Genomic DNA, 27,572 nt, shown 5'->3' with positions numbered 1-27,572 from the left:
TAGGGGCTGGAGGAGGTTACAGAGAAAGGGAGGGGTGTAGGGGCTGGAGGAGGTTATAGAGATAGGGAGGGACGTATGGGCTGGAGGAGGTTACAGAGATAGGGAGGGATGTATGGGCTGGAGGAGGTTACAGAGATAGGGAGGGACGTATGGGCTGGAGGAGGTTACAGAGATAGGGAGGGGTTGTGGGGCTGGAGGAGGTTACAGAGATAGGGAGGGGTGTAGGGGCTGGAGGAGGTTACAGAGATAGGGAGGGACGTATGGGCTGGAGGAGGTTACAGAGATAGGGAGGGGTATAGGGGCTGGAGGAGGTTAGAGAGATAGGGAGGGGCGTAGGGGCTGGAGGAGGCGACAGAGATAGGGAGGGGGCAAGGACCATGGAGGGATTTGTAAACAAGGATGAGAATTTTGAAATCGAGGCATTCAAATAGCTTTCTCAACCTGCCGTGCCAACTTCAGCAATTTGTGCACACAGACCCCTGGGTATCTCTGTTCATGCACCCCTTTTAGGATTGCACCCTTTATATGTGCTCTCCTCATTCTACAGAAGAACACAAGAAATAGCAGGAGTCGGCCATTCGGCCCCTCGAGCCTGCTCCGCCATTCAATAAGATCATGGTTGATCTGATCATGGACTCAGCTCCACTTCCCCGCCCGCTCCCCATAACCCTTCACTCCCTTATCGCTCAAAAATCTGTCTATCTCCACCTTAAATATATTCAATGTCCCGGCCCCCACAGCTCTCTGGGGCAGAGAATTCCACAGATTTACAACCCTCTGAGAGAAGAAATTCCTCCTCATCTCATTCTTAAATTCTGAGACTATGTGCCCCCTAGTTCTAGATTCCCCCACGAGGGGAAACATCCTCTCTGCATCCACCCTGTCCAGCCCCCTCAGGATCTTACACGTTTCAATAAGATCGCCTCTCGTTCGTCTAAACTCCAATGAGCACAGGCCCGACCTGCTCAACCTTTCCTCACACGACATCCCCTCCGACCAAAGGCGCCTTGCTTCACGCGAGCGGAGGCTGGGCGACGGAAGCGAGTGGCTCACCTGGTCTGCTGTGCCGCGGTCGTGCTCGGGAGCTCCTCCGTGTGGCCCAGGTTGGCCAGCCCCGCGGGGTGCTGGCTGTTGGCGACGAGCAGCGACGATGCAGAGACAGCATTCGAGAGTGAAGCCATGCTGGGGACGGCGGGTGCCTCGGGCTTCACTGCAGAGCCAGCTGCAGCTGCGCGCACACACACACACACACACACACACACACACACACACACGCACACACACACACACACACACACACACACACACACACACACACACACAGAGAGAACAGAAGCGGAAACGGCGAACGTTAGGCCAAGTCGGGTTGTGGTTTGCACGCGCCCCCCTCCCCCCCTTCGCGCTCTCCCTCCGCCGACGCAGCCCGCTCCCGACGAGGTGGTCGACATCCCCCCCCGCCCCCTGCATTCGCGGCCGCAATCCCAGCAACCCCGTGAAGCCGAACCTCAGCGGACCCGACGGTAAACTAACGGCGCGGCCCTGGACAACGTGGACCATTTCCCGAGCCTCTCAGCAGCGAGAGCAGACAGTGACCATGAGATTCAACACCGCCTCCAGCGCGCCAGTGCAGCCTTCGGCCGCCTGAGGAAGAGTGTGTCTGAAGACCGGGCCCTCCAATCTACCACCCAGCTCATGGTCTACAGGGCTGCAGTGATACCCGCCCTCCTGTATGGTTCAGAGACATGGACCATGAATATTGTGTGCAGTTTTGGTCTCCTAATCGGAGGAAGGGCACTCTTGCTATTGAGGGAGTGCAGCGAAGGTTCACCAGACTGATTCCCGGGATGGCAGGACTGACATATGAAGAAAGACTGGATCGACTGGGCCTGTATTCACTGGAATTTAGATGAATGAGAGGGGACCTCATAGAAACATATCAAATTCTGACGGGACTGGACAGGTTAGATGCAGGAAGAATGTTCCCGATGTTGGGGAAGTCCAGAACCAGGGGTCACAGTCTAAGGATAAGGGGTAAGCCATTTAGGACCGAGATGAGGAGAAACTTTTTCACCCAGAGAATTGTGAACCTGTGGAATTCTCTACCGCAGAAAGTTGTTGAGGCCAGTTCGTTAGATATATTCAAAAGGGAGTTAGATGTGGCCCTTACGGCTAAAGGGATCAAGGGGTGTGGAGAGAAAGCAGGAATGGGGTACTGAAGTTGCATGATCAGATTGAATGGTGGTGCAGGCTCGAAGGGCCGAATGGCCTGCTCCTGCACCTATTTTCTATGTTTTTATGTGAAGCAGGAGAAATACCACCAACGATGTCTCTGCAAGATCCTGGAAATCCCCTGGATGGACAGACACATCAACGTTAGCGTCCTCGACCAGGCCAACATCCCCAGCATCGAAGCACTGACCACACTCGACCAGCTCCGCTGGGCAGGGCCACATTGTCCGCATGCCCCCGACACGAGACTCCCAAAGCGAGCGCTCTACTCGGAACTCCTTCACGGCAAGCGAGCCAAAGGTGGGCAGAGGAAACGTTACAAGGGACCACCCTCAAAGCCTCCCTGATAAAGTGCAACATCCCCACCGACACCTGGGAGTCCCTGGCCCAAAGACCAGTCCGCCCTAAGTGGAGGAAGTGCATCCGGGAGGGCGCTGAGCACCTCGAGTCTCGTCGCCGAGAGCGTGCAGAAACCAAGCGCAGGCAGCGGAAGGAGCGTGCGGCAAACCAGTCCCACCCTCCCCTTCCCTCAACCACTTTCTGTCCCACCTGTGACAGGGACTGTGGCTCTCGGATTGGACTGTTCAGCCACCTAAGGACTCATTTTTAGAGTGGAAGCAAGTCTTCCTCGATTCCGAAGGGCTGCCTGTGATGATGAAACAAACGGGGGGAGCCGATAACAAAAGACTCGCTGTCATGGACTCCGAGGTTGAGAGAGATTTCGAGCCGAAGCCACGCGAGACGGTGCACAGGGCCGCCCTTTCACCCCGCCCGCTCGGCCAATAGCGCGAGGCGTTTGCCAGAATCCGCCATAGCACCGAACTGTCGCGCAGTGTTTCACAGCACGGAGGCGGCATATTCGGCCCAACGCGTCCGTCTTTATCCTCCACACCAGCCGCCTCCCACTCCCCTCCACCTCGCCCGACGTTCCCGCCGAACGCCGCTGCAAATACCTCGCACGCGCAGAGATTTAAAGGCACCACGCGGTAAACATAACCAGGAGCAGGAGTCGGCCATTCGGCCCCTCGAGCCTGCTCCGCCATTCAATAAGGCCACGGCTGATCTTCGACCTCAACTCCACTTTCCCGCTCGATCCCTTAACATCCAAAAATCTATCGATCTCAGCCTTGAATATACTCAGCGACTGAGCCTCCACAGCCCTCTGGGGCAGAGAATCCCAAAGATTCACCCACCCTCTGAGGGAAGAAATTCCTCCTCATCTCAGTCCTCAATGGCCGAGCCCTTATCCTGAGACTGTGTGACCCCCTGGTTCTAGACTCTCCAGCCCGGGGGGAAACACCCTCCCTGCATCTACCCTGTCAAGCCCCCCTCAGAATTTTGTATGTTTCAATGCGATCACCTCTCATTCTTCTAAACTCCAGAGACTATCGGCCTAGTCTGCTCAATCTCTCCTCGTAGGACAATCCCCCCCCCCCCAGTCCCAGGAATCAGTCTGGTGAACCTTTGCTGCACTCCCTCTATGGCAGGTATATCCTTCCTTAGGCAAGGAGACCAAAACTGTGCACAATACTCCAGGGTGTGGTCTCACCAGGGCCCGGTTTAATTGCAGTAAGCCACCTTCACTTTTATACTCAAATCCTCTTCGATTTGAAGAGAGACCACGCACTGAACGGGACAGGTCCCACTGAACAAAGCGCAGCTTACTGGGAACATGGCGCTCGCTCCATAAACATAAGAACATAAGAATTAAGAACAGGAGTAGGCCATACGGCCCCTCGAGCCTGCTCCGCCATTTAATAAGATCATGGCTGATCTGGTCGTGGACTCAGCTCCACTTACCCGCCCTCTCCCCGTAACCCTTAATTCATCACCATATCCTTTCCCCCTTGTGTGTTTATCCAGCTTCCCCTTAAATACATCGATACTATTCGCCTCAACCCCTCCCTGTGGCAGCGAGTTCCACATTCTCACCGCCCTCTGGGTAAAGAAGTTTCTCCTGAATTCCCCATGGGGTTCATTAGTGACTGCCTTGTATTTACGACCCTCCTAGTTCTGGTCTGCCCCCAACAAGTGCAAACATCATCTCTCTAGGTACCCTATCGAACCCCTTCGTTTTATAAGACCTCTATTGGGTCAGCCCTTGACCTTCCCTTCGTGAACGAGCGCTGTGAAGTCTGACCCACCTTCAATGGACTGCGATGTCTGTATCGTACTGAAGCCATTCTGGAAGAAAAAAAAAATCACACGTCAGCCAAGGGGGTAACATTTCAGAACGCGGCGGGGGAATAAAATGGAGGGGGGGGGGGGGGGGGGGGGGAGAGAAAAAACACAAACAGCCCCTGAAGGTGGGAGACCAGGGCTTCCGAGCGCCTGTCACTTTCATTCCCCTCTCCGCTCCCACTCTGCCCTCGGCCTCCGACACTGCTCCAATGAAGCTCGAGAAACAGCCCCTCATCTTTCGTTTCGGCACTTCACAGCGATAGTACTCAACATAAGAGTTCAACAATTTCAGACCGTGACCCCTGCCCATATTTCTTCCCCCTCACCAACCACCACCCCTTCAGTTGACGATTATTCCATCATTCACAAACCATCTAGACTCGTCGCCAAGATTACGAGGAGGGCAGAGGATTGGGAAATTTTTTTAAATCAGCAAAAGCCAACTAAAAAAAAAATTATACAGAGAGGGGGAAGATAGAATAGGAGAGTAAACTAGCAAGAAATATAAAAACAGATAGTAAAAGCTTCGATGGCTATATAAAAAGGAAGAGTAGCGAAAGTAAACGCTGGTCCCGGAGAGGACCAGACTGGGGAATTAATGGGAACAGGGAAATGGCAGAGATTTAACAAATATTTTGTATTGGTCTTCACGGTAGAAGACACTAGGGAAGGAGGAACTTCAAACAATCACTAAACAAAAAGTACTCGGTAAAATAATGGGACTAAAGGTGGATCATTTCCCTGGACCTGCATCCTTGGGTCGAAAAGATGTGGCTACAGAGATAGTGGATGCATTGCTTGTAATCTACCAAAATTCCCTGGATGCTGGGGAGGTCCCAGCGGATTGGAAAACCGCAAATGTAACACCCGGAACGGCCCAGCCCACACTGTGCGATATGTGGGCGCACTGGGTCCGTGCAGCAGAGCTGGTCTCCAGTCGTCCTGGTTAACCCTTGCCCCTGGACCAAGACCTCGCTCTGTCAAGCCCCGTGTGGTGGCTGGTGTGCAACGGTCACCCCACGTTAAAAAAACCCACCCACAGGCATCTTCCACCCCCTCGATTAGAGTTCAGGATCTGGAACATCGGGTCCTTCATCGAAACACCTGTGAACTCGTCCTCGTTCGAGGGACCGCATATATGATGATAAGACTCAGCTTTTGTTTCTTAACTGGGGCCATTGCCATCTCAATTTTTGCCCACCGCTTCTTTTGTCTCTCTAATCTCTCCTGCCTTCCACCCTGTCACCGACCTTCACTTTTCCCCTTCCTCCCCCGCCGCCCCCCCCCATACTTTCACATTGCCTATTAAGAATCGGTTCCATCTCGAACTTTCCCCAGTCCTGACGAAGGGTCACCAACCCGAAACGTTAACTCTAGTTTCTCTCGCCCGACCCACTGAGCGCTTCATAACAACATAAGAATTAGGAACAGGAGTCGGCCATCTAGCCCCTCGAGCCTGCTCCGCCATTCAACAAGATCATGGCTGATCTGGCCGTGGACTCAGCTCCACTTACCCGCCCGCTCCCCGTAACCCTTAATTCCCTGATTGGTTAAAAATCTATCTATCTGTGACTTGGATACATTCAATGAGCTAGCCTCAACTGCTTCCTTGGGCAGAGAATTCCACAGATTCACAACCCTCTGGGAGAAGAAATTCCTTCTCAACTCGGTTTTAAATTGGCTCCCCCGTATTTTGAGGCTGTGCCCCCTAGTTCTAGTCTCCCCGACCAGTGGAAACAACCTCTCTGCCTCTATCTTGTCTATCCCTTTCATGATTTTAAATGTTTCTATAAGATCACCCCTCATCCTTCTGAACTCCAACGAGTAAAGACCCAGTCTACTCAATCTATCATCATAAGGTAACCCCCTCATCTCCGGAATCAGCCTAGTGAATCGTCTCTGTACCCCCTCCAAAGCCAGTATATCCTTCCTTAAGTAAGGTGACCAAAACTGCACGCAGTACTCCAGGTGCGGCCTCACCAATACCCTGTACAGTTGCAGCAGGACCTCCCTGCTTTTGTACTCCATCCCTCTCGCAATGAAGGCCAACATTCCATTCGCCATCCGGATTACCTGCTGCACCTGCAAACTAACTTTTTGGGATTCATGCACAAGGACCCCCAGGTCCCTCTGCACCGCAGCATGTTGTAATTTCTCCCCATTCAAATAATATTCCCTTTTACTATTTTTTTCCCCCAAGGTGGATGACCTCACACTTTCCGACATTGTATTCCATCTGCCAAACCTTAGCCCATTCGCTGAACCTATCTAAATCCCTTTGCAGCCTCTCTGAGTCCTCTACACAACCAGCTTTCCCACTAATCTTTGTGTCATCTGCAAATTTTGTTGCACTACACTCTGTCCCCTCTTCCCGCATTTTTCGGCGGCCGTTTCAGATTCCAGCGTCTGCGGTGCTTTGGGGCTGGTGTGGCAGTGCCTTACCTTGGCTTGCGTCAGGTCTTTCTGAGGGGAGGAGGACAGGGAGTTGGAGTACACCGCCCGCTGGTTGGAGTTCTGCTCATACTGCGTCCCCGGGGCGCTGTTCTGGGCCGTGAACGCCGAGGTTGTGATCGTGTTGGGCTGGTAGCCCGAATCCTGACTCTGGTTGGATGAGATCGTTGACGATGACTCACTGGAAGAGAACAAGAGGGGTGAGAATGTGGAACTCGTTGTCCCGTGGGAGTGCATTTATTTGCGACTATCTTACAGTTATGGCCCCTAAGTTCTGGTCGCCCTCACAAGTGAAAACATCTACACCTACCCGATTAGTAGCATAATCACTCCAGGAGCGTGTCTTTGGCCACTGGCTGGCCTCCCACATTCTACCCTGCGTAAACTCGAGGTGATCCAAAACTCGGCTGCCCCGTGTCCTAACTCGCACCGAGTCCCGCTCACCCATCACCCCCTGTGCTCGCTGCCCCGTGTCCTAACTCACACCGAGTCCCGCTCACCCATCACCCCCTGTGCTCACTGCCCCGTGTCCTAACTCGCACCGAGTCCCGCTCACCCATCACCCCCTGTGCTCGCTGACCTACATTGGCTCCCGATTAAGCAACGCCTCGATTTCAAAATTCTCATCCTTGTTTCCAAATCCCTCCACGGCACTCGCCCCCTCCCTATCTCTGTAACCTCCTCCAGCCCCTACACCCCTCCCTATCTCTGTAACCTCCTCCAGCCCCTACACCCCTCCCTATCTCTGTAACCTCCTCCAGCCCCAACACCCCTCCCTATCTCTGTAACCTCCTCCAGCCCCTACACCCCTCCCTATCTCTGTAACCTCCTCCAGCCCCTACACCCCTCCCTATCTCTGTAACCTCCTCCAGCCCCTACACCCCTCCCTATCTCTAATCTCCTCCAGCCCCTACACCCCTCCCTATCTCTGTATCCCCCTCCAGCCCCTCCTGATCTCTGTAACCTCCTCCAGCCCCTACACCGCTCCCTATCTCTGTAACCTCCTCCAGCCCCTACACCCCTCCCTATCTCTGTAATCTCCTCCAGCCCCTACACCCCTCCCTAGCTCTGTAACCTCCTCCAGCCCCTACACCCGTCCCTATCTCTGTAACCTCCTCCAGCCCCTACACCCCTCCCTATCTCTGTAACCTCCTCCAGCCCCTACACCCCTCCCTATCTCTGTAACCTCCTCCAGCCCCTACACCCCTCCCTATCTCTGTAACCTCCTCCAGCCCCTACACCCCTCCCTATCTCTGTAACCTCCTCCAGCCCCTACACCCCTCCCTATCTCTGTAACCTCCTCCAGCCCCTACACCCCTCCCTATCTCTGTAACCTCCTCCAGCCCCTACACCCCTCCCTATCTCTGTAACCTCCTCCAGCCCCTACACCCCTCCCAATCTCTGTAACCTCCTCCAGCCCCTACACCCCTCCCTATCTCTAATCTCCTCCAGCCCCTACACCCCTCCCTATCTCTGTATCCCCCTCCAGCCCCTCCTGATCTCTGTAACCTCCTCCAGCCCCTACACCCCTCCCCATCTCTGTAATCTCCTCCAGCCCCTACACCCATCCCTATCGCTGTAACCTCCTCCAGCCCCTACACCCCTCCCTATCTCTGTAATCTCCTCCAGCCCCTACACCCATCCCTATCTCTGTATCCTCCTCCAGCCCCGACACCCTCCCCATCTCTCTAACCTCCTCCAGCCCCTACACCCCTCCCTATCTCTGTAACCTCCTCCAGCCCCTACACCCCTCCCTATCTCAGTAATCTCCTCCAGCCTCACACACCCCTCCCTATCTCAGTAATCTCCTCCAGCCTCACACACCCCTCCCTATCTCAGTAATCTCCTCCAGCCTCACACACCCCCCCCCCTCCCCCACCCGAGATTTCTGCGCTCCTCTAATTCTGCCTTCGAGCATCCCTGATTATAATCGCTCCACCATCGGCGGCCGTGCCTTCAGCTGCCTGGGCCCCAAGCTCTGGAACTCCCTCCCTAAACCTCTCCGCCTCTCTCTCCTCCTTTGAGACGCTCCTTAAAACCGACCTCTCTGACCCAGATTTTGGTCACTTGCGCTAATTTATCATCATGCGGCTCGGGGTCAAAGATTTTTTTGGCTCGTAATGCTCCTGTGAAGCACCGTGGGACGTTTCACTACGTTAAAGGCGCTATATAAAGACACGTAGTTGTAGCACTCCCGCCTCATTTTATTCGTCGATCCCGTCTTCCTGTATTGGGCAGATCGGAGCGGGAGGGGGCGAGAGTCGAGCGCACTGGAGCTTACCTGACAGCACTGGTGTAGAGGCTGGTCTGGGGCTGGCTCACCAGCACACTGGTCGTTGGGGTGGAGTCATACTCGGACAGCATCGGCTCCGAACCGAACTGCAAGGCCCCAAACTGTAGGTTTAACCCCGCAATGTCTGCCGAGGCAGGCATCTCCACAGCAGAAGATGGGATCTGCGGAGGGGAGTGGGGGAGGGGAGTGGGGGGAAGGAGAAGATAATTACAAGAGAAAAGTTCAAGTAAAACGGTTACATTTGGCACACGTTTTCAGGGATCAGCTGAACGACTTAAAATGTGTATCTACCAGCTCAGGACGTCCCAAGGGGCTTTACAGCCAATGAAGTACTTTTTGTGAAGCGTGGTCACTGGTTGTCATGCGAGCAATGCGGCAGCCAATATGTGCACAGCAAGATCCCACACACAGCATTGCGATAATGACAGGATGATCAGTTTTTAAGGGATGTTGGTTGAGGGATAGATATTGGCCCCAGGACACCGGGGAGAACTCCCCCCGCTCTTCAAAATAGTGGCCCCGGGATCTTTTACGTTCACCCGAGGGGGGCTTGGTGCAACGTCTCATCCGAATGACGGCCCCTCCGACAGTGCGGCGCTCTCTCAGTACCGCCCCTCCCGACAGTGCGGCGCTCTCTCAGTACCGCCCCTCCCGACAGTGCGGCGCTCCCTCAGTACTGCCCCTCCGACAGTGCGGCGCTCCCTCAGTACTGCCCCTCCGACAGTGCAGCGCTCCCTCTGTACCGCCCCTCCCGACAGTGCGGCGCTCCCTCAGTACTGCCCCTCCGACAGTGCGGCGCTCCCTCAGTACTGCCCCTCCGACAGTGCGGCGCTCCCTCAGTACTGCCCCTCCGACAGTGCGGCGCTCCCTCAGTACTGCCCCTCCGACAGTGCGGCGCTCCCTCAGTACCGCCCCTCCGACAGTGCGGCGCTCCCTCAGTACTGCCCCTCCGACAGTGCAGCGCTCCCTCTGTACCGCCCCTCCCGACAGTGCGGCGCTCCCTCAGTACTGCCCCTCCGACAGTGCGGCGCTCCCTCAGTACTGCCCCTCCGACAGTGCGGCGCTCCCTCAGTACTGCCCCTCCGACAGTGCGGCGCTCCCTCAGTACTGCCCCTCCGACAGTGTGGCGCTCCCTCAGTACCGCCCCTCCGACAGTGCGGCGCTCCCTCAGTACTGCCCCTCCGACAGTGCAGCGCTCCCTCTGTACCGCCCCTCCCGACAGTGCGGTGCTCCCTCAGTACTGCCCCTCCGACAGTGCGGCGCTCCCTCTGTACCGCCCCTCCGACAGTACGGCGCTCCCTCTGTACCGCCCCTCCGACAGTGCGGCGCTCCCTCAGTACTGCCCCTCCGACAGTGCGGCGCTCCCTCAGTACTGCCCCTCCGACAGTGCGGCGCTCCCTCAGTACCGCCCCTCCGACAGTGCGGCGCTCCCTCAGTACCGCCCCTCCGACAGTGCGGCGCTCCCTCAGCACTGGCACTGGGAGTGACGGATTGGATTATGGGCTCATGTCTCTGAAGTGTGGAGCTTGAACCCACGACCTTCCGGCAATACCACCCCACTGAACCACGGCCTAATGGAGGAGCAGGCAGCATACAGCTGGGTGCAAGTGCGCGTGAGAAAGGTTGGAGACGTTCAAAAAGCGACTGGCTCAATCGCTGAGTACACTCAACGACGGAGATCCACAGATTGTTGGACTCTGGGGGGAATCGAGGGATCGGGCGGGAAAGTGGAGTTGAGGTCGAAGATCAGCCCTGATCTCATCGAATGGCGGAGCAGGCTCGAGGGGCCGAATGGCCGACCCTTGCTTCTTGTGGGTCTATGTTCAGACAATACCCACGGATTTTAAAGGAAGCAGCGATATGAGAACAAAGGCCAAGAGGATCTGATGGAAGTATTCAAAATGATTAGGGGTAAAAATTGGATAAAACTATTTCCACCGGTGCGGGAGTCAGTAACTAGAGGGAAGGGAGTCCCCAAGGGGCTGAATGGCCTACACCAGATACGATGTTTGCGAAAACAAAATGGGCACCAATGTGGGCTACACAGAGAAACCCTGTAAAAAAGAGTTTGCACTTGTAGAATACTGTTCACATTATCACGACGTCCCAAAGTGCATCACAACCAATGAACCACTTTCAAAGTCTAGTTTACTTACGCAGCAGCCGGCTTCCGCCCAAGACCCCACAAAAACATAACATTCTGACGGGCCTGGTCTCCTAATCTGAGGAAGGACGTTCTTGCTATTGAGGGAGTGCAGCGAAGGTTCACCAGACTGATTCCCGGGATGGCAGGACTGACATGAAGAAAGACTGGATCGACTGGGCTTATACACACTGGAATTTAGAAAAATGAGAGGGGGATCTCATAGAAACATAAAATTCTGACGGGACTGGACAGGTTAGATGCAGGAAGAATGTTCCCGATGTTGGGGAAGTCCAGAACCAGGGGTCTCACAGTCTAAGGATAAGGGGTAAGCCATTTAGGACCGAGATGAGAGAAGAGAAATTCATATTAAATTACCATTAACTGTCAATGACACAAAAATATGACCTAATTAATACTGATTTTTAGCAGATAATCAGTAAAGCGACAATAAAAAATTAACAGTGGAGCTGAAAATCTGAAGCCCTTCCAGAATAGTTTGCCTGCCCCAAACAAGGCCATCGGCGTACTGGGGACAGCTGGAGTGGGGACTGCACACCTCAGGATTTCCCATCTCCTTGGCCCTAGAGGGGCTCAGTATAGGGTTGGCATCAGCAGAAGTGGGGCCTAATTGAGGTCGAGGCCAGGATTGTGGCCTGGACTCCTGAAGGGAACTGGGACCATTGGGGACAGTTTCCTTTCGTTTCCAGGGCTACCCTCCAACTCCTGGCATTGCAAAGGGGATGGAGTATAAAAGCAGGGAAGTCTGGCTACAGTTATACAGGGTATTGGTGAGGCCACACCTGGAGTACTGCGTGCAGTTTTGGTTTCCATATTTACGAAAGGATATACTTGCTTTGGAGGTAGTTCAGAGAAGGTTCACTCGGTTGATTCCGGGGATGAGGGGGTTGACTTATGAGGAAAGGTTGAGGAGGTTGGGTCTCTACTCATCGGAGTTCAGAAGAATGAGAGGTGATCTTATCAACACGTATCAGATGATGAGGGGGCTCGACAAGGTGGATGCAGAGAGGATGTTTCCACTGATGGGGGAGACTAGAACTAGGGGGCATGATCTTAGAATAAAGGCCTGCCCATTTAAAACAGTGATGAGGAGAAATTTCTTCTCAGAGGGTTGTAAATCTGTGGAATTTGCTGCCTCAGAGAGCTGTGGAAGCTGGGACATTGAATAAATTTAAGACAGAAATAGACAGTTTCTTAAATGATAAGGGGATAAAGGGTTATGGGGAGCGGGCAGGGAAGTGGAGCTGAATCCATGATCTTATTGAATGGCGGAGCAGGCTCGAGGGGCCATATGGCCTACTCCTGTTCCTATTTCTTATGTTCTTATGAGGAGAAACTTCTTCACTCAGAGAATTGTGAACCTGTGGAATTCTCTACCACAGAAAGTTGTTGGGGCCAGTTCGTTAGATATATTCAAGAGGGAGTTAGATGTGGCCCTTACAGCTGAAGGGATCAAGGGGTATGGAGAGAAAGCAGGAATGGGGTACTGAGGGAATGATCAGCCATGATCTTATTGAATGGTGGTGCAGGCTCGAAGGGCCGAATGGCCTACTCCTGCACCTATTTTCTATGTTTCTAAAGGCACCGAGACAAACCAGCAGTGAACCGGCGATGGTGTGGCCTCGAATGTTGGTCGGAGCAGAGTGTACTCGCCCGCTCTCCTTCAAGCAGTGCCTCGGGTGATTTTTTACGTCCAACAAAAGCCAGTATCCATTTGTATTTCACTGAAGGCAGCAGCCGAGGCAAGGCACTCAAATTCTGAACACTTTCGGACTCGAGGCGCAAAAGGTACCACCAACAGAGTCAAGCGGACACTGCAAAGCTTCTCCGCAACCTCTCTCTCTTACCTCAGCGAAAAACTCAACCAAGTGGGCTAAACATAATTTGCCTTAAACAAATCCGTGCTGACATTCCTGAATGAATCCACACTGATGATATTGCCCCGATTATGGTTTTTAAAAGTGCCTCCACTACCGAGGTTAGACTGACTGGCCTGTAGCTGCTGGGTTTATCTTTACACCCTTTTTTGAACAAGAGCATGTATAAGAAATAGGAGCAGGAGTCGGCCATTCGGCCCCTCGAGCCTGTTCCGCCATTCAATAAGATCATGGCTGATCCGATCATGGACTCAGCTCCACTTCCCTGCCCGCCCCCTTATTTCCTTAAGAAACTGTCTATCTCCGTCTTAAATTTATTCAATGACCCAGCTTCCACAACTCGGGCAGCGAATTCCACAGATTTACATAGAAATTAGGTGGAGTAGGCCATTCGGCCCTTCGAGCCTGCACCACCATTCAATATGATCATGGCTGATCATGCAACTTCAGTACCCCATTCCTGATTTCTCTCCATACCCCCTGATCCCTTTAGCCGTAAGGGCCACATCTAACTCCCTTTTGAATATATCCAACGAACTGGTCTCAACAACTTTCTGTGGTAGAGAATTCCACAGGTTCACAATTCTCTGAGTGAAGAAGTTTCTCCTCATCTCAGTTTTAAATGGGCGGCCCCTTATTCTAAGACCATGCCCCCTAGTTCTAGTCTTCCCCCATCAGTGGAAACATCCTCTCTGCATCCACCTTGTCAATTTGCAACATTTGAAATTCTCCAGTCCTCTGGCACCACACCCCATTTCGAAGGAGGGATTTGGAAGATTATGGCCAGCCCCCTCCACGATTTCGTCCTTCATTCCCTCAGCGTCCGAGGATGCATCTCATCCGGCCCTGGTGACTTATCGACTTTAAGCACAGTCAGCCTTTCTAGTACCTCGTCTTTATCAATTCTTATCCCATCCAGTATCCCCTCTACCCGCTCCCTTCACTCTGCCTATGGCAGCATCCTCTTCCTCGGTGAAGACCTATGCAAAGTACTCGTTTAGTACCTCAGCCATACCCTCTACCTCCATGCAGTGTAATATCTCCAAGTTTGCAGATGACACTAAGCTGGGTGGCGGTGTGAGCTGTGAGGAGGACGCTAAGAGGCTGCAGGGTGACTTGGACAGGTTAGGTGAGTGGGCAAATGCATGGCAGATGCAGAATAATGTGGATAAATGTGAGGTTATCCACTTTGGGGGCAAAAACACAAAGGCAGAATATTATCTGAATGGCGGCAGATTAGGAAAAGGGGAGGTGCAACGAGACCTGGGTGTCATGGTTCATCAGTCATTGAAAGTGGGCATCAGGTACAGCAGGCGGTGAAGAAGGCAAATGGTATGTTGGCCTTCATAGCGAGAGGATTTGAATATAGGAGCAGGGAGGTCTTACTGCAGTTGTACAGGTCCTTGGTGAGGCCACACCTGGAATATTGTGTTCAGTTTTAGTCTCCTAATCTGAGGAAGGACATTCTTGCTATTGAGGGAGTGCAGCAAAGGTTCACCAGACTGATTCCCAGGATGGCTGGACTGACATATGAGGAGAGACTGGATCGACTGGACCTTTATACACTGGAGTTTAGAAGGATGAGAGGGGATCTCATAAAAACATAAAAGATTCTGACGGGATTGGACAGGTTAGATGCGGGAAGAATGTTCCTGATGATGGAGAAGTCCAGAACCAGGGGACACAGTCCAAGGATAAGGGGTAGGTCATTTAGGACTGAGATGAGGAGAAACTTCTTTACTCAGAGAGTTATTAATCTGTGGAATTCTCTACCGCAGAGTGTCGTTGATGCCAGGTCGTTGGATATATTCAAAAGGGAGTTAGATGTGGCCCTTACAGCTAAAGGGGTCAAGGGGTATGGAGAGAAAGCAGGAATGGGGTACTGAAGTTGCATGATCAGCCATGATCATATTGAATGGTGGTGCAGGCTCGAAGGGCCGAATGGCCTGCTCCTGCACCTATTTTCTATGTTTCTTCCTTGGTGAAGACCGATGCAAAGTACTCGTTTCGTACCTCAGCCATAGCCTCTGCCTCCATGCGTAGGTCTTTTTAGTCCCTAATCGGCCCCACCCCTCACGACCCGTTTATGATTTATATGCCTATAGAAGACGTTTGGATTTCCTTTTTATGTTAGCTGCCATTCTATTCTCATACCCTCTCTTATCTCTCTTTTCACTTCCCCGCTGAACTTTCTATAGTCAGCCTGATTCTCAGATGTATTCTCGACCCGACATCAGGTTGTGACTCTGTGGAATTCGCTGCCTCAGAGAGCTGTGGGAGCCGGGACATTGAATAAATTTAAAGACAGAAATAGACAATTTCTTAAACGATAAGGGAGCGGGCAGGGAAGTGGAGCTGAGTCCATGATCAGATCAGCCATGATCGTATTAAATGGTGGAGCAGGCTCGAGGGGCCGAATGGCCGACTCCTGCTCCTATTTCTTATGTTCTTATATGTGCTCTCTTTCTGCTTCACCTTACACTCAATCTCTCTCGTTATCCAGGGAGCTCGGACTTAAGCTCGCCTACCTATCCCCCTTGTGGCAACGTACCTCAACAGTGCCCAAACTATTTCCGCTGTAAAGGCAGCCCACTGTTCCACTGCAGTTTGGGCTGCCAACCTTTGATTCCGATTTAACCGGGCCAGATCCACGCTCATCCCACTGGACCTTGCCTTCCTCCAAATCAAGTATTTTTACTCTCGATTGCTGCTTGTCCTTTTCCATAGCTAACCTAAACTTAATGATACTATGATCACTGTTCCCTAAATGTTCATCTACTTGCTCCGCTTGACCTATCCACGTTACAGCAGTGATTACACTCCAAAAGTACTTCATTGGCTGCAAGGTGCTGAGACGCCCAGTGGTCGTGAAAGGCGCGACAGAACCAGAAATGTCTCCACCCTCATTGGGCCAGAAACATGCTGATCAGAAACGTTCTCCTGAACATACACACACTTCAGAAATTCTCCCCCCTCTCTGTTCTTAACACTATTACGATCCCAGTCGATATTAGGATAGTCGAAGTCGCCCATTTTCACGACTCTATAGACAGAAACATAGAAATTAGGTGCAGGAGTAGGCCATTCGGCCCTTCGAGCCTGCACCACCATTCAATATGATCATGGCTGATCATGCAACTTCAGTACCCCATTCCTGCTTTCTCTCCATACCCCTTGATCCCTTTAGCCGTAAGGGCCACACCTAACTCCCTTTTGAATATATCCAACGAACTGGCCTCAACAACTTTCTGTGGTAGGGAATTCCACAGGTTCACAACTCTCTGAGTGAAGAAGTTTCTCCTCATCTCGGTCCTAAATGGCTTACCCCTTATCCTTAGACTGTGTGACCCCTGGTTCTGGACTTCCCCAACATCGGGAACATTCTTCCTGCATCTAACCTGTCCAGTCCCGTCAGAATTTTATATGTTTCTATGAGATCCCCTCTCATTCTTCTAAATTCCAGTGAATATAAGCCCAGTTGATCCAGTCTCTCCTCATATGTCAGTCTTGCCATCCCGGGAATCAGTCTGGTGAACCTTCGTTGCACTCCCTCAATAGCAAGAATGTCCTTCCTCAGATTAGGAGACCAAAACTGAACACAATATTCCAGGTGAGGCCTCACCAAGGCCCTGTCCAACTGCAGTAAGACCTCCCTGCTCCTATACTCAAATCCTCTCGCGATATAGTTCTTGCATCTAATTTCTCGGCAAATTTGCTCCCCTGTATTTTCTCCCACTGGGTGGTGGCCGATGGGATTGGCTCGAAAGCGCTTTGGGACATCCAGCGGTGGGGAAAGGCACTATAGAAATGAAAGCTCGTTCTTTCTTTTGTCTTTTTTCCTCCCCGCGCTCCCCAAACATCTTCCAGTAAGTTGGCTCTTACCTTCGAAGAAATAGAAGTCTTTTTCTTCTGCGGTTTCAGTTTCTGCTGTGCAGGCTGGGGGCTGGAGGATTGGTTCTCCGAGGTGCCGGGGGAGACCTGCGGACCGCTGGACTTGCTCGGCAGAGGGGAGTTTGGCGTGGCTGTCGGCTGTTTGGTGGGGATGAAGACTTCCATCATGCTGGAGTTGGAGTAGGACGGCCGCTGACCGAAGGGACTATGGACCAAAGACTCTGTCTGGTTTTTCAACTCTTGATTGAGAGAGAGAGAGCGAGAGAGAGAGCGAGAGAGAGAGAGCGAGTGAGAGAGAGAGCGAGAGAGAGAGAGAGAGACCGGTCAGCAAGGTTAGGACTTGTCGAAGTGGCGATCTGCACACGTTATTTGCGTACGTGCGGGTGAAAACCCCTCCCCCCACCCCTCTCTAAATTACACTGCAGGGGTGCAGCTCACTGCAATAACGGTATGGTAAGCAAGGTGAATTTACTGGACTAATGATCCAGAGACAAGTGTTCAAATCCCACCACGGCAGCTGAGGAATTTCAATCCAATTTATTCAATAATTTCAAGTCAATTTATTCAATAATTTCAATCCAATTTATTCAATAATTTCAATCCAATTTATTCAATAATTTCAATCCAAATTATTCAATAATTTCAAGTCAATTTATTCAATTATTTCAATCCAATTTATTCAATAATTTCAATCCAAATTATTCAATAATTTCAATCCAAATTATTCAATAATTTCAATCCAAATTATTCAATAATTTCAAGTCAATTTATTCAATAATTTCAAGTCAATTTATTCAATAATTTCAATCCAATTTATTCAATTATTTCAATTCAATTTATTCAATAATTTCAAGTCAATTTATTCAATAATTTCAAGTCAATTTATTCAATAATTTCAATCCAATTTATTCAATAATTTCAAGTCAATTTATTCAATAATTTCAAGTCAATTTATTCAATAATTTCAATCCAATTTATTCAATAATTTCAATTCAATTTATTCAATAATTTCAAGTCAATTTATTCAATAATTTCAAGTCAATTTATTCAATAATTTCAAGTCAATTTATTCAATAATTTCAAGTCAATTTATTCAATAATTTCAAGTCAATTTATTCAATAATTTCAATCCAATTTATTCAATAATTTCAATTCAATTTATTCAATAATTTCAAGTCAATTTATTCAATAATTTCAAGTCAATTTATTCAATAATTTCAATCCAATTTATTCAATAATTTCAATCCAATTTATTCAATAATTTCAATCCAATTTATTCAATAATTTCAAGTCAATTTATTCAATAATTTCAAGTCAATTTATTCAATAATTTCAAGTCAATTTATTCAATTATTTCAATCCAATTTATTCAATAATTTCAAGTCAATTTATTCAATTATTTCAATCCAATTTATTCAATAATTTCAAGTCAATTTATTCAATAAACCTGGAATAAAGTGCTAGCACAGGTTGAACCTCCCTGACATGGAGCTCTCGGGACCTGGCCTGTTCCGGATAAGGGATTCTTCCGGAGTGGTGATCACGTTAAATTGGACGGTACAGTGACTGAGCAAGGGGATATCGGGGCTAGCCGCGTGTGGTCAGCTCCGCTGGGCAGGGCCACATTGTCGGCATGCCCCAGACACGAGACTCCCAAAGCGAGCGCTCTACTCGGAACTCCTTCACGGCAAACGAGCCAAAGATGGGCAGAGGAAACGTTACAAGGGACCACCCTCAAAGCCTCCCTGATAAAGTGCAACATCCCCACCGACACCTGGGAGTCCCTGGCCAAAGACCAGTCCGCCCCAAGTGGAGGAAGTGCATCCCGGGAGGGGGCTGAGCACCTCGAGTCTCGTCGCCCGAGAGCGTGCAGAAACCAAGCGCAGGCAGCGGAAGGAGCGTGCGGCAAACCAGTCCCACCCTCCCCTTCCCTCAACCACTGTCTGTCCCACCTGTGACAGGGACTGTGGCTCTCGAATTGGACTGCTCAGTCACCTGAGAACTCACTTTTAGATTGGAAGCAAGTCTTCCTCGATTCCGAGAGACTGCCTGTGATGATGATCAGGGCTGGCTGGCTTGGGGCTGGGAGTGCGGCAGAGAGATCGTGGGGGTGGGTGGGTGGGTTGATCGCGGGGGTCAGGCCAGCGATTGTGGGAGTTGGCAGCGAGGAAGGACTTGAATTTATTCACGTCGCAGTTCTGCGCATGCGCTAACCAATGGCCGAGAATGGTTCCGGACCAGGGAGTCCCGGACCAGGGAGTCCCGGACCAGGGAGTCCCGGACCAGGGAGTCCCGGACCAGGGAGTCCCGGACCAGGGAGTCCCGGACCAGGGAGTCCCGGACCAGGGAGTCCCGGACCAGGGAGTCCCGGACCAGGGAGTCCCGGACCAGGGAGTCCCGGACCAGGGAGTCCCGGACCAGGGAGTCCCGGACCAGGGAGTCCCGGACCAGGGAGTCCCGGACCAGGGAGTCCCGGACCAGGGAGTCCCGGACCAGGGAGTCCCGGACCAGGGAGTCCCGGACCAGGGAGTCCCGGACCAGGGAGTCCCGGACCAGGGAGTCCCGGACCAGGGAGTCCCGGACCAGGGAGTCCCGGACCAGGGAGTCCCGGACCAGGGAGTCCCGGACCAGGGAGTCCCGGACCAGGGAGTCCCGGACCAGGGAGTCCCGGACCAGGGAGTCCCGGACCAGGGAGTCCCGGACCAGGGAGTCCCGGACCAGGGAGTCCCGGACCAGGGAGTCCCGGACCAGGGAGTCCCGGACCAGGGAGTCCCGGACCAGGGAGTCCCGGACCAGGGAGTCCCGGACCAGGGAGTCCCGGACCAGGGAGTCCCGGACCAGGGAGTCCCGGACCAGGGAGTCCCGGACCAGGGAGTCCCGGACCAGGGAGTCCCGGACCAGGGAGTCCCGGACCAGGGAGTCCCGGACCAGGGAGTCCCGGACCAGGGAGTCCCGGACCAGGGAGTCCCGGACCAGGGAGTCCCGGACCAGGGAGTCCCGGACCAGGGAGTCCCGGACCAGGGAGTCCCGGACCAGGGAGTCCCGGACCAGGGAGTCCCGGACCAGGGAGTCCCGGACCAGGGAGCTTCAACCTGTACAAGTAATGGTGGCCGTGAAACCAGCAGATTGTCATGAAAACCCATCGGGTTGACTTAAGAGTCTTTTCGGGAAGGAAATCTGCCGCCCTTACCCGGTGTGGCCGATATACGACTCCAGACCCTACAGCAGTGTGGTTGATTCTTAACTGCCCCTCTGAAACAGCCGCTCAAGTCGTATCGAAAAAAAAAACTGCTGCTTTTAACTGTAAGGTGATGGCAGCCAATAGATGCCGGCCTTGTCAGCGACGCCCACATCCCGAGAACGAAGACATTAAAACTGACCAACTCAACCAGACAGTCTCCGCGGACGTCTGACGGCACTGCCCGTTCAAGCTCTCTTTCCAGCGGCAGTCCCTGGGGTAGCAAATCAGGGATTCCCAGGGCTCGGAAGTCAGTCGTAGCACTCCCAAGTTGCCCCCGGCGCAGGACCTGGACTCAAAGGAAAACCGGTCGGATCCATTGGGAGAGAATCACCGCGGAATCTTCGCAACGGAAGTCACGCGGTGATGTCAATGACTCACGACCTCGGATAATCGAGGTCGACACACCGATGGAGGCAGTGCTGAATTGCACGCCTGTTCTGGAGTGCGGGGGGGATTCTTGAACCCCACAACCTGCAGACTCGAGAGGGGAGCACGCAGCAAGCGCTCTGTCGCACATGCACGGGCACCATGGGAGCAGGCCGGGGGAGCGGAAGGAGCAGCGTGGTGGTGTACCACTCCAGGGAGCGCCACGTACTGGAGCAAGAGAGCGACGGCAGCGAAGAGGGACATCACCAAGGTCCAGGTCAGTGACTGCAGCGCGGGCAGGTACAGCAGGAGCGGCGAGGTCGGAGCGAAGGAGCGGCGAGAGACTGCAGAGGCTTGAGATCGGGGGGGCCCAGGGGGAGGCTCGAGATCGGGGGGGCCCCAGGGGGAGGCCAGAGATCGGGGGGGGGCCCAGAGATTGGGGGGGGCCCAGGGGGAGGCCTGAGATCGGGGGGGCCCCAGGGGGAGGTCCGAGATCGAGGGGGGGCCCAGGGGGGGGCTCGAGATCGGGGGGAGGCCCAGGGGGAGGTCCGAGATCGAGGGGGGGCCTCGAGATCGGGGGGGTCCAGGGGGAGGTCCGAGATGGGGGGGCCCCAGGGGGAGGCTCGAGATCGGGGGGGCCCAGGGGGAGGCTCGAGATCGGGGGGGCCCAGGGGGAGGCCCGAGATCGGGGGGGCCCAGGGGGAGGCCCGAGATCGGGGGGGGCCCAGGGAGAGGCCCGAGATAGGGGCAGCACGGGCCCAGCCCACACTGTGCGATATGTGTGGGCGCACTAGGCCCGTGCAGCAGAGCTGGTCTCCAGGCGTCCTGGTTAACCCTTGCCCCTGGACCAAGACCTCGCTCTGTCAAGCCCGTGTGGTGGCTGGTGTGCAACGGTCACCCACGTTAAAAAAATCCACCCACAGGCATCTTCCACCCTTCAGGATGTAGTTCGGGATCCGGAATATTAGGTCCTTCATTGAAACACCTCTGAACTTTTTGACGTGGGAAGCAAGTCATCCTCGACTCGAGGGACTGCCCGTGATGCATGATTACGTACGCCCTGAGCTGCTCGCCTACGGGTGGCAATGCCCTTGTGCCCGCCCACGGGGTGGAAAATAGCACGCTTCCCCCCTTGGTCGACGGGCCGCTTACCAAAATGGCCGAGAGCCGAGGGCTGCGATGTGGGTCCCATGTCCCAGGAAGAGGCGGCGTTGCTGGTGGGTTGCGTATGCTGGGCTGCCAGCTGGGCCAGGGCCTGGGCCGTCTTCAGCTGCTCCAGCAGCTGGGACCCCGCGGTGCTGCTGCCCTTGGGCTCACCCACATCGCTGAAGCTCTTGCTCAACATGGTGACCTGGAGACGAGAAAGGAGAAGGAGGGTGGTAGAGGAAATATTGCTGAGAACGCCTGGAACCCTTTAGTAAACCACTTGCCAGAGGTCACCTCGGGTGCAACTCTGGTTTGCGGGGCTCGCTCGCTCCAGCGAGGTTCGCCTCCCACGTACCCTCGCAACATCGCCCGCCTCCGCCCTTGCCTCAGCTCATCCGCTGTTCAAGCCCTCATCCATGCCCTCGTTACCTCTAGACTTGACTATTCCAACGCGCTGCGCTCCTGGCTGGCCTCCCACATTCTACCCGACGTAAACTCGAGGTGATCCAAAACTCGGCTGCCCCGTGTCCTAACTCGCACCGAGTCCCACTCACCCATCACCCCCTGTGCTCGCTGCCCCCGTGTCCTAACTCGCACCGAGTCCCACTCACCCATCACCCCCCTGTACTCACTGCCCCGTGTCCTAACTCGCACCGAGTCTCGTTCACCCCTCACCCCCTGTGCTCGCTGCCCCGTGTCCTAACTCGCACCGAGTCCCGCTCACCCATCACCCCCTGTGCTCGCTGCCCCCGTGTTCTAACTTGCTCCGAGTCCCACTCACCCATCACCCCCTGTGCTCACTGCATCGTGTCCTAACTCGCACCGAGTCTCGTTCACCTCTCACCCCCTGTGCTCGCTGCCCCGTGTCCTAACTCGCACCGAGTCCCGCTCACCCATCACCCCCTGTGCTCGCTGCCCCCGTGTTCTAACTCGCTCCGAGTCCCACTCACCCATCACCCCCTGTGCTCGCTGCCCCCGTGTCCTAACTCGCACCGAGTCCCGCTCACCCATCACCCCCTGTGCTCGCTGCCCCGTGTCCTAACTCGCACCGAGTCCCGCTCAACCATCACCCCCTGTGCTCACTGCCCCCGTGTCCTAACTCGCACCCAGTCCGGCTCACCCATCACCCCCTGTGCTCGCTGCCCCCGTGTTCTAACTCGCTCCGAGTCCCGCTCACCCATCACCCTCTGTGCTCGCTGCCCCCCCGTGTCCTAACTCGCACCGAGTCCCACTCACCCATCACCCCCTGTGCTCGCTGCCCCCGTGTCCTAACTCGCACAGAGTCCCGCTCACCCATCACCCCCTGTGCTCGCTGACCCCGTGTCCTGACTCGCACCGAGTCCCGCTCACCCATCACCCCCTGTGCTCACTGCCCCGTGTCCTAACTCACACAGAGTCCCACTCACCCATCACCCCCTGTGCTCACTGCCCCATGTCCTAACTCGCACCGAGTCCCGCTCACCCATCACCCCCTGTGCTCGCTGCCCCGTGTCCTAACTCACACCGAGTCCCGCTCACCCATCACCCCCTGTGCTCGCTGACCTGTGTCCTAACTCGCACCGAGTCCCGCTCACGCATCACCCCCTGTGCTCGCTGACCTGTGTCCTAACTCGCACCGAGTCCCGCTCACCCATCACCCGCTGCCCCGTGTCCTAACTCGCACCGAGTCCCGCTCATCCATCACCCCCTGTGCTCGCTGACCTACATTGGCCCCCGGTTAAGCAACACCTCGATTCTAAAATTCCCATCATTCCTCAGACAGCACTTAACCATTGCCATAACCTAGGTGTCATATTTGACCCTGAGATGAGCTTCCGGCCACATGTCCGCAGCATAACTAAGACCGCCTATTTCCACCTCCGTAACATCGCCCGTCTCCGCCCCCTGCCTCAGCTCATCCGCTGCTGAAGCCCTCATCCGTGCCTTTGTTACCTCTAGACCTGACTATTCCAACACACTCCTGGCTGGCCGCCCACATTGTACCTGACGTAAACTTAAGGTCAGAGTTCAGGACACACTGGGAATCAAACCCGAGATCGCACTGGCGCAGCATCACACTGAAGAATGCATTTCCCCCCCCTTACCGTCTTGCTGTGTACAGTTAAGAGTTTGACAGGGTAGATGCAGGGAGGGTGTTTCCCCCCGGGCTGGGGAGTCTCGAACCAGGGGGTCACACAGTCTCAGGATAAGGGGTCGGCCATTGAGGACTGAGATGAGGAGGAATTTCTTCACTCAGAGGGTGGTGAATCTTTGGAATTCTCTGCCCCAGAGGGCTGTGGAGGCTCAGTCGTTGAGTATATTCAAGGCGGCGATCGACAGATTTTTGGACTCGAGGGGAATCGAGGGATCGGGCGGGAAGGTGGAGTTGAGGTCGAAGATCAGCCGTGATCTCACTGAATGTCGGAGCAGGCTCGAGGGGCCGAATGGCCGACTCCTGCTCCTAATTCTTACCCTGCCTGGAACGACAGCCCATCCCGGTTCCCTCTCCCACGTTCCGGCAAACTCGTTGTCCTGAGAACGAATCAGGAGCCGATCAGACCCGCACGACAGGATTCCCTCACTGCTCCAACACCAAAACCCAGACCTGCACCCCACCGCCCCCCAACTCACCATATTGTGCTGAGGGAAAGTGGTCGGAGGAGAAGGCTGGGACGCAGGATGCTGTTTCGAATTGTTGAACACCAAAGGCTGGGAGAGCGTGGGCGAGGCCGAGGTGTCCAAGGGAGTGGGCTCATTGTCCGATGAGGTGGGCTGCTTCCCCAACAACACAGCCAGGTCGATCCTACACGGGGAGGAAAGAACACGTTAAGTCGAGCTCTTGTAGAAACATAGAAAATGGGTGCAGGAGCAGGCCATTCGGCCCTTCGAGCCTGCACCACCATTCAATATGATCATGGCTGATCATTCCCTCAGTACTCCATTCCTGCTTTCTCTCCATACCCCGTGATCCCTTTAGCCGTAAGGGCCGCATCTAACTCCCTTTTGAATATATCCAACGAACTGGCCTCAACAACTTTCTGTGGTAGAGAATTCCACAGGTTCACAATTCTCCGGGTGAAGAAGTTTCTCCTCATCTCGGTCCTAAATGGCTTACCCCTTATCCTTAGACTGTGTGACCCCCCTGGTTCTGGACGTCCCCAACATCGGGAACATTCTTCCTGCAACTAACCTGTCCAGTCCCGTCAGAAATGTATATGTTTCTATGAGATCCCCCCCCCCTCTCATTCTTCTAAACTCCAGTGAATACAAGAGGGATCCAGGGGCACACGAACCACAAAAAGTGAGTATGCAGGTACGACAAGTAATTACAAAAGCAAATGGAATGCCGGCCTTGATTGCAAAGTGAATAGAGTATAAAAGCAGAGAAGTCCTGCTACAACTGTACAGGGTATTGGTGAGGCCACACCTGGAGTACTGCGTGCAGTTTTGGTCTCCGTATTTAAGGAGGGAAATACTTGCATTGGAGGCAGTTTAGAGAAGGCTCACTCGGTTGATTCCTGAGATGAGGGGGTTGTCTTATGAGGAAAGGTTGAGCAGGTTGGGCCTCTACTCATTGGAGTTTAGAAGACTCAGAGGTGATCTTATTGAAACGTACAAGGTTTGACAGGGTGGATGCAGAGAGGATATTCCCCCTTGTGGGGCACTCTAGAACTAGGGGGCACACAGTTTCAGAACAAGGGGCCGCCCATTTAAAACGGAGATGAGGAGGAATTTCTTCTCAGGGTTGTAAATCTGTGGAATTCTCTGCCCCAGAGAGCTGTGGAGGCTGGGTCATTGAATATATTTAAGGTGGAGATAGACAGATTTTTGAGCGATAGAGGAGTGAAGGGTTATGGGGAGCGGGCGGGGAAGTGGAGCTGAGTCCATGATCGGACCAGCCTTGATCTTATTGAATGGCGGAGCAGGCTCAAGGGGCCGAATGGCCGACTCCTGCTCCTATTTCTTGTGTGAACCAGATGGGTTTTTTACGACAATCCGGTAGTTTTATGGTCACCATTACCGACACTAGCTTTTTATTCCCGATTTATTTAATTCACTGAATTTTAAATTCCCCAGCTGCCGTGCTGGGATTTGAACTCAGGCCTATGGTTCATTAGTCCAGGTCTCTGGATGACTCATCCAGTAATATAATCACGATGCCAATACCGTGGTGGGATTTGGAGCCACGACTCAGAGGCGAGAGTGCTACCCACTGAGCCACGGCTGACACTGTGGCGTTGGAAGCTAAATCGTCCTCAATATTTGTTTGTGGTTATAGACTTGACTCCTGGCATGCGATCCCACATTCTACCCGACGTAAACGAGAGGCGATTCAAAACTCGGCTGCCCCAGTGTCCTAACTTGCACCGAGTCCCGCTCACCCATCACCCACTTTGCTCGCTGCCCTGTGTCCTAACTCGCACCGAGTCCCGCTCACCCAACACCCCCTATGCTTGCTGCCCCGTGTCTTAACTCGCACCGAGTCCCGCTCACCCAACACCCCCTGTGCTCGCTGCCCCGTGTCCTAACTCGCACCGAGTCCCGCTCACCCATCACCCCGTGTCCTAACTCGCACCGAGTCCCGCTCACCCATCACCCCCTGTGCTCGCTGCCCCGTATCCTAACTCGCACCCAGTCCCGCTCACCCATCACCCCTTGTGCTCGCTGACCGACACTGGCTCCCAGTTAAGCAACGGCTCGATTTCGCCCCCTCCCTATCTCTAACCTCCTCCAGCACCTCCTCCCCACCCGCCGGATAACCTCTTTCCTCCAGTGTGACCGGTCCAATTTCCCCCGTACCGCCGCGGCAAATTAACTCTGGAGCGTTTAGGACAAGGAAATGCTGTGGAGTGGCGCATCAGCAGCGATGTGGACAACCTGTGTGTTGAAGAATTGGTGAGCGAGATAAACTGGCTGCCAAAATGTAGATAGAGCGGCAGTGGAATGCTAACATTTAACAGTTTTATCTGACTAAATAAATACATTTACATTCTAAATTATCCAGACAACTGCTGCCAGGTTAAAAGGGATGTTAAAGTTTTAAAAAATTTATTCCTGGGATGTGGGCGTCGCTGGCCAGGCCCAACATTTATTGCCCATCCCTAATTGCCCCTTGAGGAGGTGGTGGTGAGCCGCCTTCTTGAACCGCTGCAGTCCGTGTGGTGAAGGTGCTCCCACAGTGCTGTTAGGGAGGGAGTTCCAGGATTGTGACCCAGCGACGATGAAGGAACGGCCGATGTATTTCCCAGTCGGGATGGTGTGTGACTGGGAGGGGAGCGTGGAGGTGGTGGTGTTCCCATGCACCTGCTGCCCTTGTCCTTCTCGGCGGGTAGAGGTCGCGGGTCTGGGAGGTGCTGCCGAAGAAGCCTTGGCGAGTTGCCGCGGTGCATCTTGTAGACGGTGCACACTGCAGCCAGGGGGCGCCGGTGGTGGAGGGAGTGAGTGTTGAAGGTGGTGGGTAGCGTGCCCATCGAGCGGGGCTGCTTTGTCCTGGATGGTGCCGAGCTTCTCGAGTGTTGTTGGAGCTGCAACTCACCCAGGCAAGTGGAGAGTATTCCATCACACTCCTGACTTGTGTCTTGTAGATGGTGGGTGATGCTTTAAGTGGTTGGGTGGGTTGTAATGTGGAGGATCAACCTGAATTATGACGAGAGGGGGCAACACATACCTCTGACCTGCTGTGATCGTCACAGTCTCGTTTCCAGAAGGTAGCGGTGCAACATTGGAGGAGGTGAAGATCTTTGTCTCCGACAG

At 53.7% G+C, this 27,572-nt stretch overlaps 1 protein-coding gene across 1 annotated transcript; it reads right to left on the bottom strand.

Annotated features, from left to right (window-relative positions):
• Positions 1-1,053: 1,053 nt before the first annotated feature.
• LOC139245751 (ubiquitin-associated protein 2-like) lies at positions 1,054-27,572 on the bottom strand (the record flags this gene model as incomplete). The annotated part of the gene is made up of 8 exons (XM_070871268.1): positions 1,054-1,228; positions 4,374-4,413; positions 6,853-7,042; positions 9,143-9,315; positions 17,078-17,325; positions 21,846-22,044; positions 24,450-24,621; positions 27,487-27,572. Coding segments are annotated over 8 exons (1,283 nt in total), but the record flags the coding sequence as incomplete, so codon positions are not given.

The sequence above is a fragment of the Pristiophorus japonicus genome, unplaced genomic scaffold (genome assembly GCF_044704955.1).
Source record: "Pristiophorus japonicus isolate sPriJap1 unplaced genomic scaffold, sPriJap1.hap1 HAP1_SCAFFOLD_2330, whole genome shotgun sequence".
Lineage (NCBI taxonomy): Eukaryota > Metazoa > Chordata > Chondrichthyes > Pristiophoridae > Pristiophorus > Pristiophorus japonicus.
The sequence above is the reverse complement of the archived record's forward strand: the minus strand, read 5'-3'. Positions and strand labels throughout refer to the sequence as shown.